Consider the following 20024-nt stretch of genomic DNA (forward strand, 5'->3'; position numbering starts at 1 on the left):
TATATATTATCTTTTCAGATATTTGAGGATTGGCCTAATATATATCTCAACTTTTCTTTTCCATGTTAAATGTGTCCTTAGAGTTCCTCCTCTTATAGCTTATAAGTCTATTCATTATCTTGGATTATTACCTCGGTTTACGAAGTTTCTATTAAATTGTGGTGTCTGGAATTGAACACATTATTAATATATGCTCTAATACAATCAGCTCATAGTGGGACCACTTTGTTTGTTTTGTTAACTAAATTATCTTCTGCATTTTTACAAAGTTGGCTCAAATGAAGTTGTAGTCAATTCAAACCCTTAAGTCTTGTTCTTACAAAGTTCTAAGCAGGTAAAACTGACTGCTGGATCTAAAGGGAGAATTTCATATTTATTCTTATTAAATTTTACCTTGCCAGGTTCAGATTATCCTTAAACCTATCAAAGTCTCTTTTAGCCTGATTCTGCTATTCAATGTGTTGGCTCTCTCTTACCCAGATTTGGGTTAACCTTAAATTCAATGTCTTGTGTCTTTGTTTAGATTTTGGATAAAAATGTCAAGTAGGACAAGTCTGGGTAACAGCCTTATAGCAGGTCACCATAAATGTTCCTCCTGGTTAAAATAATATCCAACATTTATTAAATTCTTACTATTCTAAGTGCTTTAGCATAATTTAGTTTTAACAACAATGCTATAAAGTATAATTATTATTACCCCTATTTTTACAGGTGAGGAGTTGAAACTTAAAAAGATAAATTAACTTGCCTAATGTCACATGACTAGTAAATGGCAGAGTCAGAATTGAAACCAAGGCAATCTAATTCCAGAAACAATACTTTTAACCACCTCCCTATATGCCTTTCATTAAATAATTAATTTATGCCTCTAGATGTGATTATACAACCAGTCATGAATGTATATACTTACTGAACTATTAAGACCACATCTCTTCAACTTGTTCACAACAAACAACTTGGCTAAATGCTTTATACTGTCAATGGCCTTCCCTGATCTAGTAATCCTATTAAAACAAATTAAGTTACTTTGATGTGATTTGTTATGGTGAACTCATGGTGGCTCCTAGTGATCACTACTTCATTACCTAAGTGCTCACAAACCATCTGTTTAATAATCCTATTTTGTCAGGCATTGACATGGAGCTCATTACTGTTAATTTTTGTAGTTAGTGGACTATTCCATGTCCTTTTATGAAAATCAGACGTTTGCCTATCTTAAGACAACAAAATGTTTTCATTTTCCATGATTATCAGAGATTACATTCAATTCTAGATTTCCTCAATGCCGTGAAATATCATTCATCTGGAGCTGGAAACTAGATTTCATGTAAAGTAACTATATCATCTTTCACAAAATCAGCTTACCCTCTGAATTCCCCATTTCTGTTAAAGTACCTAACAACTAATTATAATTACTCAGGGTCAAAATCTGAAACTCTTCAATTTCTGTTTTCCTTACTGTATCTCTAACAAGCTCTTCATTTTTAAAAAAAAAACCATTAGATTCCTTTTTTGTACTTTCCTTCCTATTTCATCTACTGTTGCCCTATGTCAAATGTTCGTCATCCCACATACCTGAACTAGTTCATAAGTTCTTAAAAAGCTTCTCCCCTGCCATTCACTTTTCTTGATACATTAGCAAATACTGAGAGCTGACTAAATGCACTGTGCTGGCTAGTGTAGATACAATGGTGAAAAACCAAAAAACAAACCAGACACAGTCTTTGCTCTCACAAAGCTTCAAGTCCAGTGAAGGAGATAGAATAAAAGAAATAATAATTGAATAATTAATGATATAGATAATCCTCTAAATATACTTCTCTGAATGCAAATAACAAAGAAAACTGACCTATAATGGTATTTGAAGAACGCACAGAAGTTAATCAGGTTAGGCAGCTTGGGAGATAGTGGTATACATGTAGAAATTTAAACTGATTAATATTGCCTCAAGCCCTCATTCTTTCCCCCATCTTTCAGACACCCACACATAGCAAAACTGACACTATCAAATACTCCTCAATCATGTTAAAAAGCATACTTTCATACATTTTAGGATCATACATACTTTCATATGTTTACTTGCTGTCTGGATCATTCATTTTTAGTAACTAAGAAAAGCTTCTTGAAACAATAGGAATGGTGTCTAGAATACAATTACCTCAGTAGAGTGGGCACTCAACACATACTGCTGAGTATTAAAAAGACAGTGCTGAAAATGCTTTATTGAAATGTGTGACTTCTGTGCAGAAGATGTGTTTGAAAAGACCCCAGCTTGAAAACTGGTTTTTGAAACGTCTCAATAACCAACTGAAAAAAAGGAAAATCCCTACTGGACTTGACTTCTAGTATAACCAAAAGCTTGGTATAAAATTTTCCTTTAAAATATTTTCCATCACAGAAACTCAAGAAAACAAAGCTATTATATTTGGAAATTATTGGAGTCTGAAGTTTCAGAGAAGGAGAAGCAACAGTTTTTAGACACGTGGGGTGACTTCTTTTTTGGTTACATTTGGACGAACACGAACTTAACAGTTCTCGGAAGAACACCGGAGCATGTTCAAGTCTGATGCTTGTGTTGAAGAAACGGAGAAACACAGATGGGAAAGAAAAAGGATGATGGGAGAAAGAGAGGAGACTTGAGAAAGGGCTCAGAGAAACAAGAACTGAAACAAGACATGATCAGGTTAAGTCTAGTTATAATATCACAGTAACTAGGTAAATTTTTTATCATTACATAGTGCACAGCATAAACACAGAATTATCTGCAATTATGGCATTTATTTAAAGATGGTGACAGGAGGTGTAAGTGCTATAGAGAGAATAAAATAGGGTAATGCGATAGTGTTACTGGGTAAAGGGGACTTCTTTAGCTAGGATGGTTTGGGAAGGTCTGAGAAACCGTCATGTGAATCTGAGAATAGAACAATGAGAATGAGAAAGCCTGGTGATGTGGAGAAAGAGCATTTCAAATGGAAAGAACAGTAAGTCCATACCCTCTGAGATGGGAATGAACTTGACATGTTGGCAGATTAGAATGATGGCTATGAGGCCAGATTGTGCTACATGAAAAGGAAGGTGACAGGAGATGTGATCAGAAAGGTAGGCAGGCAGGTGGTCAAATCATGGGGCATTGAAGGCCATAGTGAAGAATCAGAACTTTATTCTACATGCAATGAGAAGCCACTGCTATAGAACCCAAGTTATACCATTTGCAGTGGTGAGATAAATTTACTCTGAACCATTTATATTTCCTGGTTTCTCTATGCTCTATTCTTGTCATAAAAAGTATATTTACAGAAAGTGGGGTTAAAGGTAAAGTCTAGGATATTAAAATAGAATTATGTTATGTAAGACTGTTATTTTGGGATTAAAACCATGAGTATAATTCCATACCACTGATTATTATACTAACTAATGTTTACTAAAATAATGAAAATTTCATTATTATTTCTTAAATTTGTGTTTGAATTCACTTTCCAGACTGTATTTAGCATAAAAGTGCTTTGGAAAGTAAAGTATATTTCAATTTTATTTCTAGACAAAATAAAGAAAAATAGATTTAAAATTAAAATCAGACCAATCAGGTGAAAAAAGCTGATTTATTTGGGAAACTATCATGACCAAATTCAAAAACAGAAAATGAAGTGCTGCCCATTACACTAACAATACTTCAGAGGAAACTGACTTAAGTACCTCTTTCCCAACTTTTGGGGGGTGCAGGAAAGGACAGACTGGAGACTCCAACTAAGTAAATTACAATGATCTCAACTTGATCTTCGTAAAACGTCTAACAGGGTAATTCAGCTACTTATGAAGCAGAGTATCACCAAGTGGCCAGAATAAGGAGACCAAGGAAATGAGACAAGCCCCTGTGAACACTTTATACCAATGCTTGCAGTACTTTTGATATTTAAGAGTAAACAGAATAAACTCAGTTAAGTGATTTTTTTCCATCAATCTTCCTCAGATAGAGATAATTTATAGAACAGATAGCTTTGTCTAGGGTTATATGAGGATTTTTGATATGGTAGTATATTTCTAAGAGAGTACTTTGTTCAACTGAATATTTTGATTCATTTGTTCAAAAAGTATAGTCTATGTTGTAAAAATTCTGCTGCTACTGTCTTGAGCCTTGAAAAAGCTTCTCTTCACAAGAAATAAAACACTACACTTAAACAGGTTCAAGGATATTTACCTCTCATTCTGAGAAAATAAAATGCTTAAAAATAATTTACAAAATCACCACATGATATTTTAAATAAAAAGTGAGAACTAAAATTAGGTTCTATAAAATAGATACAAACGATTTTCTCCTTTCAAGTTTAAAACAAAGAACCAGAGTCATAAATAATTCTAGCTTGCCAGAGGCACGGCTATTTCTTTATACTGACTGTCGACTACCTAATTTAATTAGAGGTATTAAACTCCATGCTGAGGTCAACGAGCCTTACTTCCTCCAATATTACACTTCAACCAGTGCTCATTAATGTGTCTACTGAATGGATTAACACACCTAAAGATGTATCTACAGAGGAAAGGGGGACAACCTAATGATATCCAATTGTTCATTTGTAATAGGACACATGTTCTAGGCCTCAACTTATTACCACTAATGTGGAATTTATTAAATTCAGGAGAAAAAATACCAATACAGAAAGTGATTTTTTTATTAAGGAGAACTGGTATAAGACAACTGGTTTCCATGATTAAGTTTAAATATTTAACCTTTTATTAAAAAGAAATTGATACAATAATAGAGCTAAAATATAAGCCTGTTAGAAAAATCTTACATAGTAGGACTCTGAAGAGCAGATTAAGGGCAAGATTCATAGGGAATTGGGAAGAGGAAAAGTCAGTATATAGAGAAAAATAAATGTTAAGGTGTTTTTTTTTTCTTTTTTTAAATTTCTATAAAAAGGAGGTTTAGAATAGTTGTTATACTGAATTATGAGACCGGGTATATTTTTCCTTTCTACTGAATTAAGTGAAAATGTTGCCTCAATTTAGTCCCAACCTGATATAGATTTTATTTAAACTGATTTAAATTACCTGAGAAGAGAACTATACCCTTCCAAAATGATGTTGCTTTATTACATATTGTTTATAATTTTGATGGACTTCACTTATATGGTAGATGCTATACATGTGAAAGCAGTGACATTGTAACATTTTCTCACTAAAACAAACACGTTAAATTGCTTTAAGTAAAAAAGCCCATCTAATTAGGGTAATTTTCTTCAATAAAACAGGCATTAAAAAGAAAGCCCAACAGGTATAATTATTACAACAACTGAAATAATATACATGCTTATATTATAACATTGTAAAAATTACAAACATATGCTTATATCTTAAAAAGTCCCAATACTTCTGGCATCTCAATATTAAACAACTGGAATATTATGCCATGTAATTGCCTGTGTCCTTTCTCCTTACTAAATAATTGGAAAAAATACTAGCACTTTTCCAGTTGGTAAATTACCAAATAATTTTAAATTTAGAATTAGCTTAAAAGAAAAAAAAAGTCAAAACTTGTCCTAGGGTGTGATGTCACCAAAATGATGGACCAGGAAAGGTCCAAGCTCTTGTTCCTCCATAGGAACATTGAAAAAACATGATCTTAAATTCAGAAACCTCTGGTTCCACAAAAACAGTTAGAGCTAATACATGAATTCAATAGAGGTACATGATATAAAATCAACACTTGAAAATCAGTTGCATTTCTATATACTAACAATGAACAAATAAAAAAGAGTACAAAAATAATTCCATTTACAATTGCATCAAAAAGAATAAAACACTTAATGGAGAAGTTTAACCGAGGAGGAAAAAGATTTGTGTACTGAAAACTACAAAACACTGCTGAAGGAATTTTAGACTACAGGAGTGAATGGAAAGATATCCCATGTTCATGGAATAGAAAAATTTATTATTATTAAGATGATGATATTACCTAAAGTGATCCAAAAATTCAATGCAATCTCTATCAAAATCCCAACAAGGTTCTTTGCAGAAATAGAAAAAGCCATCCTAAAATTCATCTGAAATCTCAAGAGAACTTGAGTAGTAAAAATGATACTGGAAAAAAATAGAACAAAGTTGTAGGACTCACATTACTTGAGTTCAAAACTTACTACAAAGCTACAGTACCTAAAACATTTAATTAAAGCAACCCCCCCCACCAAGACATTTAGACCAAAGAAAAATAATACAGAGCCCGGAAAAAAGACCCTTGCATATAAAGCCAACTGATTTTTGACAATAGTGCCAAGATCATTCAATAAGAAAATGTGCAGTCTTTTTAACAAATAGTGATTGGAAAACTAGACAGTCACATGTAAAAGAATGAAGTTAGACCTTTATCTCACATTATATATAAAAATTAACTGAAAGTAGATTCAAAAATTAAATGCAAAATTTAAAACAGTAAAAATCTTAGAGGAAAACGTGCAGGAAAATCTTTATGACATTAGATTTGGCAGTGATTTATTGAACTGACACCAAAAGCAAAGGTAACAAAAACTAATAAATTGGACTCCATCAAAATTAAAACTTTTGTGCATCAGAAGACTCTATCAAGAGAGTGAAGACAAGCCACAAAATGGGAGAAAATATTTGCAAGTCATATATCAGATAAGGGATTAACATCTAGAAGAACTTCTATAATTCAACAATAAAGATGCAAACAACTTAATTAAAAAATGAGTTAAAGACTAAATAGACATTTCTCCAAAGATGTACAAATGCCAATAAGCAATGAAAAGATGCACATCACTAGTCATTAGGGAAATGCAAATCAAAAGCACAATGAAATACCACTATGCATCTATTAGGATAGCTATATTTATTTCTAATGGAAAATAATAAGTGTTGGTGAGGATATGCACAAATTGGAACTCTTGCGTACCTCTGGTAGAATGTAAAAATGGCACAGTCACTGTGGAAAAGTTTGACAGTTCCTCAGAAAGCTAAACATACAATTTCCATATTACCCAGGAATTTCACTCATAGGTATATATCTAAAAGAACTGAAAACAAGGTTTCAAACAAATACTTACATAATAGTGTTCACTGCTGCATTATTTGCAAGAACCAAAAAGTAGAAACAACACAGTGTCTATCAATGAATAAACAAAATATGGTATATACATATAATGGGATATTATTCAATGACAGAAAGGAGTGAAATTTTGACACCTGATACAACATGGATGAACCTTGAAAACACTGTGTTAAGTGAAATACGACAGATACAAAGGGACAGATACTGTATGATTCCACTTATATGAGGTACCTAGTACTGGCAAACTCAGGGAGACAGAAAGTATATTAGAGGTTACCAATGGCTGGGTAGAGGGGGGAATGGAGAGTTATTGTTAATGGGCAGAGCCTGTGTTTGGAAAGATAAAGTTCTGGGATTTCCAGTTTCCAGTCTGGCACATAAGAAGCTTAGAAGTTGCCACTCTGTCCTAACAAGTAAAAAGCTAAACAAATTGAAAAACCCAATACCCTTCTTAGGTCAGAGAAGTGAGATCACGGGCAAACCGCTGCCCCCAAAATCCGACAGACAGGCAAAAATGGAGGATGACAACGAAGCAGAAACCGCTGTAGGCACTTGTAGCAAGGTAGGAAAATGTAAATTGTAATTGCAAATTCCTGGAGACTAAGTGTGGACAGGGCTGAGACACTGAAGATGCATTAAAACGGAGTTAGAAATGGCAGGGATGACAGATTTACAACTATGATTAACATGTTAAGGGTTCTAATGGAAAGAGTAGACAACATGCAAGAACACATGGATAACATAAGCAGAGAGATGAAAATTCTAACAAAGAATAAAAAAGAAATGCTACAGATTAAAAACAACATAACTGAAATGAAGAATGCCTTTGATGATTTCATTAGTAAACCAGACATGGCTAAGGAAAGAATCTCTGAGCCCAATGATACAACATCATAAACTTCTAAAACTTGAAAAGCAATTAGAAAAAGATTGGAAAAAAACAAAACAGAATATCCTAGAACTGTGGGACAACCACAAAAACTGTAACATACATAAAAGGAAAAGAAAGAGAGAAAGGAACAGAAGCAATATTTGAAGCAATACTGACTGAGAATTGCCCCCAATTAATGTCAGACACCAAACCACAGATCCAAGAAGCTCAGAGAACACTAAGCAGGATATATCCCAAAAAACTACACTTAGGCAAGTCATCAAACTTCATAAAATCACAGATAAAGAAAAAATCTTGACAGAAGCCAGAGGAAAAAATATATTTTATTTATAGAGAACCAAAGAAAAGAACATTTGACTTCTCCCCTGAAACCATGTAAGCAAGAAGAGAGTGGAATGAAATATTTAAATTGTTGGGAGAAAAAACTACCACCACTTAGAATTCTGTACTCTGTAAAATTATCCTTCCAAAGTAAAGAATAATAAAGACTTTCTCAAACAAAAATTGAGGGAATTAGTTGCCAGTAAACCTACCTTACAAGATATTTAAAAGAAGTTCTTCAGAGGGAAGGAAAATGATACGGGTTAGAAATTCATATCTACATAAAGAAAAGAAAAGCACCAAATAATAACTGAAGGAAAAAGAAAAACTTTTTTTATTCTTAATTGATCAAACAGATCACAGTTTGTTCAAAGTAATAATAGCAATAATGCATGTGATTATGTATGCTTAGGTATATATATGCTTATCTATAAGTAAAGTGAATGATAGCAATGATACAGGGATAAGAGGGAAAGCTTAAATATACTGTGCTATTAATAAGGTACTTGCAGTATCCATGAAGCAGTATAGTATTATTTGAAAGTGAACTTGGATTAGCTCTAAATGTATAGTACAAACTCCAGGGCTGCGACTAAAAAAAGTTAAAAAAGAAAAGTAGTATAATTGATATGCTAAGAAAGGAGAGAAAATGGAATCATATAAAATGTTCAGTTATAACCACAGATGGCAGAAAAGTGTGGAATACAGAAATAGGAACAAAGAACAGGATAACAAATAGAAAAAAGTAACAAATGTGGTAAATATTAATCCAACTATATCAATGATCACTTTAAATGTCAATGGTCTAACTACACATCAAAAGACAGAGATTGTCAGAGTGGACCAAAAAAATAAGACCCACCTATATGCTGCTACAAGAAATCCACTTAAAATATTAAGACACATATAGATTAAAAGTAAAGGGATGGAGAAAGATATACCATGATAACGCCAATAAAAAGAAAAGTGGGAGTACCTACATTAATTTCAGACAGAGCAGACTTCAGGGCAAGGAAAGTTAAAGAGAGGCATTATCTAATGATAAAGAGGTTGGTACTCCAAGAAGACATAACCAATCTTTAATGTTTATGCACCTAACAACAGAGTGTCAAAATATGTGAAGCAAAAGCTGATAGAACTGCAAGTAGAAGAATCCACTATGAGAGCGGGAAACTTTAATACTCCTATATCAGAAATGGAGAGATCCAGCAGGCAGAAAATTCGTAAGGATATAGTTGAACTCAACAGCTCCATCAATCAACTGGATATAATTGACATTTATAGACCACTTCCTCCAACAACAGCAGATTACACATTCTTCCCAGATTCACGTGGAACATTCACTAGATAGACTACATCTGGGCCATAAAACACATCTTACCAAATTTAAAAGAATAGAGATCACACAATGTCTGTTTTCAGACCACAATGGAACTAAACCAGAAATCAACAACATAAAGATAGCTGGAAAACCCCAAAATACTTGGAGATTAAACAACATACTTCTAAGTAACACATGGATCAAAGAATTCTCAAGAGAAAATAAAAAATGCTTTGAACTAAATGAAAATGATAAGTTCTGGAAGTGGATACTTGTGATAATTGTACATTATAAATGTTTATGCCAATGCACATTTAAAAATGGTTAAGATAGGACTTCTGAGAAGATGGTGGAGTCACAGTATCCTAAGCTTACCACATCCCACAGACACACTGAGATAACAGCCACATCAGTGAAACTAACTCTGAAAATGACTCATGACTTGAAGACTGGCAGAAGAGACCTTCCACAGTTAATAGTGCAGAGGAGACCACATCAAAAAGGGTAGAAGAAGCAGATATATGGCTGGGAACTCCCCCTTCCAGCATTCACCCTATTCCACATGAGACTAATCATAAACGAGAGGGACACTATGCATGAAGAGCAAGAGGATCAGACCCCACCCCAGGCATCCCTAGGCACGGGGAACCCCATAACACTTTGGCTTTGAAAACCAATGGGGCTTAACTTTGAGAGTTTTTACAATCAACAGGGTTTAACTCTGGGTACTTTTAAACTGAGTTCCCACCCTTAAAAAGCCAGCGTAACAAAGAACCTAGGAGAGACACAGCATAGAAGCAGCAGTCTAAAAAGAAACTGGGGTAGTAAATTTATTTACTAATCTCAAAATGTGCATTGGAGGGACAGGAATCTTTAGGAGAATTCTTTAAGAACAAAAGTGCTGGCTGGCAGACCATTCATTTCCTGCCTCCTGCACAGCCTAGAAAGCCAGATATTTGTGGGAACAGAGTGAACATCTATCTTGTTAGCACCATGGTCCCTGCCCCATCCAACCTGCCCTACTCCACATACATCCCTCCACAGCGGTTGCTGTCCTAAAAAACCCTGCAGAAACCTGCACCACTCCAGAGTGACTTGTGCCCTAGGGACAGGGGAAGGTAACCACACATACCAGTGTGTTCACAATCCCAGCAGCTGAGCCTTATAGCTGGCACTGCAAAGAGAGTGCCCTGCTGATCAGTGTCACTCCAGCCCCAACTGGGGGCAAGTATCTGTTCTGACTGCTGGCCTCATTCACCAATGGAAACTTCTAGGGGCAGGACAGGGAGAAAGCCCTGCAGTGCATGGGCTGAGGGCAGGTATCTGGTTTGACTGCTGATACCACCCAACACCAAGCCTGTGGTGGCCCCAGACAGGCCCCTTAACAGCACAGGGACCAAACCCCTGCGCAGTGTGCTCAAAATAGGCAAAGTGGGCCATTGTAGTTGACTGGACTGAATGGAAATGTAGCTCAGCCACAACAGTAGGGACATGCAACCCACAGAGAAGGCACTGCTGAAATGCCTGGTTCTAGTGAACAGGAGACATTGTGTTATAGGGCACCACAGAACCTCTTCTTCATAAAGTCACAACTTTCAAGAGCAAGAGACATAGCTTGACTCTCCTAATACATAGAAACAAACACAGAGAGTCAGACAAAATGAGGAGACAAAGGAATTAGGTCCCAAATGAAAGAACAGGATAAAACCACAACAAGAGAACTACATTAAACGAGATAAGCAATAGGCCTGATAAAGAATTCAAAGTAATGGTCATAAAGATACTCACTGGATTTGAGAAAAGAGTGGAGGATCTCAGTGAGACCTTCAAGAAGGAGAAATATAAAAAAGAACCAGTCAGAGATGAAGAACTCAATAACTGACATAAAAAATACACTAGAGGGAATCAATAGCAGATTAGAGGAGGCAGAAGAATGGATCATCTATCAGGAAGGCAGGGTAATAAAAAGCAACCAAGCTAATAGTGAAAATTAAAAAGAACAAGAAAGAATGAGACTAGGTGAAGGGAACTCAGCAACATCATCAAGCATAATAACGTCTGCATTACAGAGATCCCAGAGGGAGGAGAGAGAAAAGTGGACAGAAAATTTATGTGAAGAAACAAGAGATGAACACTTCCCTAATCTGGGGAAGGTAACAGAAATCCAGATCCAGGAAGTAGAGAGACCCCCAACAAAATTAACTCAAGGAGGTTCACACCAAGACATAATCATTAAAATGGCAAAATGTAGTGAGAAAAAGAGAATTTTAAAAGCAGCAAGAGCAAATGACTATATACAAGGAAAGCCCCATAAGGCTGTCAATTACTTTTTCAGCAGAAACTTTGCAGGCCAGAAGGAAGTGGAATCATATGTTCAAAGTACTGAAAAGAAAAAACCTGCGACCAAGAATGCTCTACACAGCAAGATTATCATTCAGCATAGAATGACAGGTAAAGAGTTTCCCAGACAAACCAAATCCTCACCACTGAACCAGTCTTAAAAGAAACATTAAAGGGAACTGAGTGGAAAGAAAAGGGCAAAATAGTTGTAGGAAAATTATGAAAGGAAAAAATTTCACAGGTAAATGCAAACATATAATAAAAGTAGATTAATCACTTATAAAATCAGTATGAAAGTTAAAACACAAAAGCAGTAAAATCAATTATATCTATAAAATTCAGTCAAGGGATTCACAGAATAAAAGGATGCAAAGTATGACATCATATACCTAAAATGTGGGGTGAGGAGTGATTCAAATTTAAGTGACCATCAACCTAATACAGACTGCTATACACATAAAGTGTTATATATGAACCTGATGATAACCGCAAATCAAAAACTTGTAACGGTTACACAGAAAATCCAAGCATACAAGTAAAGATGCCATCAAACCATGAGGGAACAGAGCAAGAGAAGAATGAAGAGAGAAAAGCTACAAAAGGGACTGCAAAACCAGTAACAAAAAAGGCAATAAGTACACACTTATCAACAATAAATTTAAATGTAAATGGACTAAGTGCTCCAAAAGACGTAGGATGACTGAATAGATAAAAAAGCAATATTTATAACTTGCTTACAAGAGACTCATTTCAGACCAAAGGACACATGCAGATCGAAAGTGAAGGGATGGAAAAATGTTTACCATGCAAATGGAAGCAAAAAGAAAGCCTGGGTTGCAACACCTATATCAAACAAAATAGACTGTAAAACAAAGACTGTACCAAGAGACAAAGAAGGACAATAAATAATCATAAAGGGAACAATCCAATAAGAAGTTATAACAATTGTAAATATCTATGTGCTCAAAATGGGAGTCCCCAAATACATAAAGCAACTATTAACAGACATAAAAGAAGAAATTGAGAGTAATACAATAACAGTAGGGGACTTTGACACCCTATATACATCAATGGATAGACCATCCATAGAGAAAATCAACAAGGAAACAGTGGTTTTGAATGACACATTAGACCAAATGGACCTAACAGATATATTCAGACATTCCATCCAAACACAGTGGAATAGTGGGATGCCTGGGGTAGCTCAGTCGGTTGAATGTCTGACTCCTGATTTCAGTTCAGGTCATTATCTTGGGATGGTGGGGTCAAGCCCTGTGTCAGGCTCTGCAGTGAATGTGGAACCTGCTTGGGATTCTCTCTCTCCCTCTCCCCCTCTTTTCCCCTTGCACATATGTGCATGTGCATGTTCTTTCTTACTCTCGCTTTCAAAAAAAACAAAATAACCCAAAACAGTGGAATACATATTCTTTTCAAGTGCACATGGAATACTCTCCAGCATAAATCACATTAGGCCAAAAAACAGAGACTAAAATACATGCTACTAAACAATAAATGGGTCAACCAAAAAATCAAAGAAGAAATAAAAAAATACATGGTGACAAATGAAAATAACACAAGGGTCCACAGTCTTTGGGATGCTGTAAAAACTGTTTTTTTGTTTTGTTTTTGTTAAAGGTTTTATTTATTTATTTGAGAGAGAAAGAGCAAGAGAGAGAGAGAGAGCTCCAGAGGGAGAATGAGAAGGAGAAGCAGACTCCCGGCTGATGGGCTCCATCCCAGGACCTTGAGATCATGACCTGAGCTGAAGGCAGACGCTTAACTGACTGAGCCACCCAGGCACCCCTGTAAAAGCTGTCTAAGAGGGAAATTTATAGCAATACAGGCTTACCTCAAAAAACAAGAAAAATCTCAAATAAGCAACCTAACCTTACACCTAAAGGAGCCAGAAAAAGAAGAACCAACAAACCCAAAGCCAGTAGAAGAAATAATAAAGATTAAAGCAGAAATAAATGAAATAGAAACTAAAAAAACAACAGAAGAGATTAATAAAACCAGGAGCTGGTTGTTTGAAAAGATCAACAAAATTGATAAACCTTTAGCCAGACTCTTCAAAAAAAGGGAGAGAACACAATACCAACATAAGTGAAAGAGGAAAAATAACCAACACTACAGATATACAAAGGATTATAAGAGAATATCATGAAAAATTATATGCCCACAAATTGGAAAACCTAGAAGAAATGAATAAATTTGTAGACACATATATAACCTTCCAAAATGGAATCAGGAAAAAATAGAAAATCTGAACGAACCAATCACTAGCAATGAAACTGAATTAGTAATAAAAATCTCCCAACAAACAAAGTCCAGAGGGGCACCTGGGTAGCTCAGTTGGTTAAGCATCTGCCTTCAGCTCAGGTCATGATCCCAACAAGGAGTCTGCTTCTTCCTCTCCCTCTGCCCCTCCCCTGCTCGTGTGCTCTCTCTCTCTCTCTAATAAATAAATAAAATCTTAAACAACAACAACAATAAAAGTTCAGAACCAGATGGCTTCACAGGTGAATTCTACCAAATATACAAAGAAGAGTTACGACCCATTTTCCTCAAACTACTCCAAAAAATAGAAGAGTAAGGAAAGCTTCCAAATTCATTGTACAAGGCTAGTAGCATTACCCTGATACCAAAACCAGAGAAATAAACCACACACACACACACACACACACACACACACACACACACAAAAGGAAGAAAGAAAGAAAAAGAAAACTACAGGCCAGTATCTGATGAAAAGAGATGCAAAAATCCACAACAAAATATTAGCAAACTGAATCCAACAATACATTAAAAAAAATCATTCACCACGATCAAGTAGGATTTATCCTTGGGATGCAAAGGTGGTTCAATATCCACAAATCAAGCAACATGATGATAACTGCATTAACAAGAAAAAGAATAAAAACCATATGATCATCTCAAGAGATGGAGAAAAAGCATTTGACAAAATATAACATCCATTCATGACAAAATCTCTCAAAAAAGTAGGTTTAGAGGGAACATACCTCAATATAATAAAGACTATATATAAAAAACCCACAGCTAACAGCATACGCAACGGTGAAAAACTAAGAGCTTTTCCTCTAAGATCAGAAACGTGACCAAGATGTCCACTCTCATCACTTCTATTCGACATAGTATTAGCCACACAGCAATTAGACAATACAAGGTATCCAAATTAATAAGGAAGAAGTAAACCTGTCACTATTTGCAGTTGACCTCACACTACATATAGAAAGCCCTAACGACTCCACAAAAAAACTACTAGTACTGATAAATGAATTCAGTAAAGTTGCAAGATACAAAGTCAATATACAGAAATCGGCTGAATTTCTTTATACTGATAATAAAGAAGGAGAAAGAGAAATTAACAAAACAATTCCATTTATAATTGCACCAAAGAGAATAAAATGTCTAGGAATAAACTGCACTCCGAAAACTATAAAACACTGATCAAAGAAGCTGAAGATGATGCAAACAAATGGAAAGCTATTCCATGCTCATGGACTGGAAAACCCAACACTGTTAAAATGTCCACAGTGCCTAAAGCAATCTATGAATTCAGTGCAATCCCTATCAAAATACCAACAGCAATTTTCCAAAACTAGAAGAAATAATCCTAAAATTTGTATGGAATGTGAAAGACCCCGAACAGCCAAAGCAATCTTGAGAAAAAACAAAGCTTGGAGGTATCATAATCCCAGATTTCCAGATAGACTACAAAGCTGTAGTAATCAAAACAGTACGGTACTGGCATAAACACACACACAGATCAACCGAACAGTCCAAAGAACCTAGAAATAAACCCATGCTTATATGGTCAATTAATCTACAACAAAGGAGGGAAAAACATACAGTGGGGAAAAGACAGTCTCTTCAACAAATACTGCTACATGCAAAAAATAAAAATACCATACACAAAAATAAACTCAAAATGGATTAAAGATCTAAATGTGAGCCCTGAAACCATAAAACTCCTAGAAGAAAACATAGGTAGTAATTTCGTGGACATGAGCTGTAGAAACATTTTTGTAGCTATGCCTCCTCGGGCAAGAGAAAACCAAAATTAAACTCTTGGGACTACAGCAAAATAAAAAGTTTTTGCATAGCAAAGAAAGTCGTCAACAAAAGGCAACCTCCTAAATTACAGAAGACATCTGCAAATGATATATCTGATAAAGAGTTAATATTCAAAATACAAAATAATTTATACAACACCAAAATAATAATCTAAAAATGGGCAGAGGACCTGAATAGACATTTTTCCAAAGAAGACATACAGATGGCCAACAGACGCATGAAAAGATGTTCAACATCACTAATCATCAGGGAAAGACAAATCAAAACCACAATGAGATATCACCTTACACCAGTAAGAATGGCTAGAATAAAACAAAAACAAAAGAACCACCAAGAAATAAAAAGTATCGGCGAGGATGTGGAACGGAACCTTGTGTACTATTGCTGGAAATGCAAAGCTGGTGCAGCCACTGTGAAAAACAGTATGGAAAATAGAATTACCATATGATCCTGTAATTCCATTACTGCATATTTACCCAAAGAAAACAAAATACTAATTTGAAATGACATACGCACACTATGTTTACTGCAGCATTATTTACAACAGCCAAGATAAAGAAGCAACCCAAGTGTCCATCCATAGGTGAATGGATAAAGAAGATGTGATATATATAAATATATATATAAATATATATATATAAATATACACGCACACACACACAATACAGCATTACTCAGCCATAAAAAAGAATGAGATCTAGCCGTCTGTAACACCATGGAGGGACCTGAGGGTATAATGCTAAGTGAAATGTCAGTCTGAAAAAGACAAATACCATATGATTTCACTCGTGTGGAATGTAAGAAACAGAACAAATGAACAAAGAAAAAAATGGACAAAGAGAAAACTAGACTCTTAAATACATAGGAAAAACTGGTGGTTGCCAGAGGGGAGAAGGGCTGGGGGATGGGTGAAATAGATAAAGGGATTAAGAGTACGCTTATCAATAATGATGAGCACTGAGTAATGTATAGAACTGTTCAGTCATTACAATGCACACACCTAAAACTAATTAGGACACTGTATGTTAATTACACTTCAGTGAAAAAGAAATTTCCAAACCCTAAAAAATTTAAATAAAAAAAATTTTTAAAAGGTGAAAATGGTAAATTATATATGTAATTTTTACTACAGTAAAAAAGCTTTCTATATTTACAGATGAAACAATGTTCAATGCTTACTTCCTCAAAATTCTCTAATAAATCCAGCACTTAAAAAAATTTTTACCACTTAATATCATTTTAATTAGAACTCAACCATTTAGCAATTCTTAAATGGTGTTATCCTCTCCAAAATTAATCTTTTTATGATAATGAATTGTTAAACATCCATTTCAGAAACTTCTTAAGTAGTTAAGGACACATCCTCATGACTGTTTTGAAAATAATAAGAAATCCTACTTATTTGACATTTTTACGAAGGCCACAGGAATAAAATTTCAAGTACCATATAATTATCATGTTTAATATAGTGAAGTAAAAATATCCTGGCATAGTTTTCTTTAAAAAACAAAACAAATCAAAACAGATTTTTCAACAAAAAATGATGTACTTTGTTCTCTTATGTTTGCAATCCAAGATAATATCAATTTTAGACTCTACTCTGGGGTTTAAAAGTTGTATCCACGGAGCCACGAAAATGATAATGATAAATATGAGCCATGGCCAAGTTCTTAATGATTAATATTATCTTTTAAAACAAATTTTTAATTGTTATTTTACTTATTTATTTTTTGAGAGGGAAAGAGAGTGTGCCTGCAAGTACAGAGAGTGAGAGAAGCAAGGGAGGGGCAGAGAGAGAATCCCAAGGAAGCTCCACCCCCAGCACAGTACTCCACATGGAGCTCAACCTTATGACCCTGAGATTGAGCTGAGCCAAAAATCAAGAATCGGGACACTTAACAGCCTGAGCTTCCCATGCACCCCTAAAATTATCTTTTTGCACTATACTTATAATTGTCTCTAATTTAGGTATGGCTTATTTTCATAGAGGTTTAAAATGAGTTGATGGGGGCGCCTGGGTGGCTCAGTCGTTAAGCGTCTGCCTTCGGCTCAGGGCGTGATCCCAGAGTCCTGGGATCGAGCCCCACATCAGGATCCCTGCTCCGCTGGGAGCTTGCTTCTTCCTCTCCCACTCCCCCTGCTTGTGTTCCCTCTCTCACTGGCTGTCTCTCTCTCCATCAAATAAATAAATAAAATGAGTTGATGGAAGGACGTGCTTCATTGAAGTTTAATGAAGTTTTTACTCCAATTCACCTCTTTACCATCTTCTTATCAGTATTCATGGATCATTTTCTACTTCTAAAAACTACACAAGAAATTCTATAGCACACTTATTACTGAATATACTTTCTTAGATTTATCAATTACCTCCACCTTTACTACTCATTCCAATCTAATTAGTTTTATCAACCATTACTCATTTAGTAGGCACATTCCAACAGTATTTTAAATTGTAAACAAAAGGCATCAAGGGTATTAAATCAATCTTATCAAACATTTGAGAGTTCTAAAGTTCCTTTACAAAAGAGTGTGAGAATATACTATTTTCATAGTTTAATAAAGTATAAAAAGTTTTGATATCAGGCAAGAGAACATTAAGTAAAATGACCAATGATATTAAATTGGTTACATTTAGCAGTTTTGAATAAATTGAGGAAGGAGGAGAAAGAAAAGGTAAATAAATGTTGGACAAGGTTTTATTCTTAAAAATATTTCTCCCTAAGAAAACCAAACATGGATTGAACACATACAGCTGTACTCTGAGGTATCTCTATAGTCACTAGAATGACTTTTGAATGACTACCTACAGAAAAACGATGGTGTAGGTTTTAAAGGACAAGGGCCATCAGAACCATTCCACCACATCTCTCATAAATTCTAAGATAGTAAAATTCCTTTTCGTTAAGGCTTACTTATCTGTTCTACTAGTTTTAGTTAAAATTATGATAAAGTATGTTATATTTTAAGTGCTTTGTAATAACTAATATAAGCTTTTGCTCTCCCTCAATCAATATAACCATTATATCTATCCGTGTGTGAAGAGACTTGAAATGTAATTTCACCGATTTGAACATATGCAGAAGTTTTTCATTTTGTCATATTCCTATTTTCTTGAAGGCAAATCCTCAGTTAAGATAATAACCTTCAATGTTATCATAAAGGAAAACAGCATTTGCTCTAGAACAATCCTGTTTCGGGAGACAGTATTAGGTGAAGATTAGAATACTCAGAAATAGTGCTTTATCAATTAGATTACTTACATATTTTATGTATTTATTTTCTCAATTACTAGGATTTTAACTCAACATTTTTTCTTAGCACTTACTTTTTTGGTCAAAGAGTCGTCAGTATCAGAAGGCATTCTTGTTGATACATGAAATATTACTTCTACTGTAGAGGTAGCAAAATATGGTGTGGTCAGTCCAGTGCTTTTGTTTTTTTGTAGTCCTCCCATGAAACCACAATGGTTTGTAAGATTGACCTGGGAGCAATGACACATAATATTAATCAACTAAACAAAACTCAAAAACTTACTATATTTCAGACTCAAATTTCTCAATTTGCAAAAACATGAGAAGAAAATCTTTGGCATGTTATCAACCAATACTTGATCCAGAATTTCTAGTTAGAGCTGTTCTGTTCACACTGGTACTTTTTAAGTATTTGTGGATCCCTAATTAGAGTTAATCAGGAAAGAAATCAATTGCTGTACACTATGCATCTTTTGTTAAGCTACTAAGCGTTAATGCTAAATCATAAAGGCTATGGGAGGACCCCAAGGCCAGAGAAAAAAATCAAGTGTCAAAAATCAAGACTGGAAATGATCTGGGGGAAAGTTAAAACAGTAATGTCACTTTGACGAGATGATTAAATGTGTTATATTTACTCATCGAAACTGGCTTCTCAATTTTTATTAGTTATCACATAGCTCAGAACAAAAATACAAAAATGCGGAACTTAACTGCACTGCTAATGCATTAAAAAACTACAAA

General features: G+C 34.8%; 1 protein-coding gene across 5 annotated transcripts in view; it reads right to left on the reverse strand.

Annotated features, from left to right (window-relative positions):
- Positions 1-20024, reverse strand: part of RALGAPA1 (Ral GTPase activating protein catalytic subunit alpha 1) — a 258914-nt gene that overhangs the window by 33998 nt on the left and 204892 nt on the right. For all 5 annotated transcript variants that reach the window (XM_048221044.2, XM_026513605.4, XM_044389462.3 and 2 more), the window contains one exon: positions 19358-19513. In XM_048221044.2, the coding sequence (XP_048077001.1) occupies positions 19358-19513 (156 nt within the window). The remainder of the gene's footprint in view (positions 1-19357; positions 19514-20024) is intronic.

The sequence above is a fragment of the Ursus arctos genome, unplaced genomic scaffold (assembly GCF_023065955.2).
Source record: "Ursus arctos isolate Adak ecotype North America unplaced genomic scaffold, UrsArc2.0 scaffold_37, whole genome shotgun sequence".
Classification (NCBI taxonomy): domain Eukaryota; kingdom Metazoa; phylum Chordata; class Mammalia; order Carnivora; family Ursidae; genus Ursus; species Ursus arctos.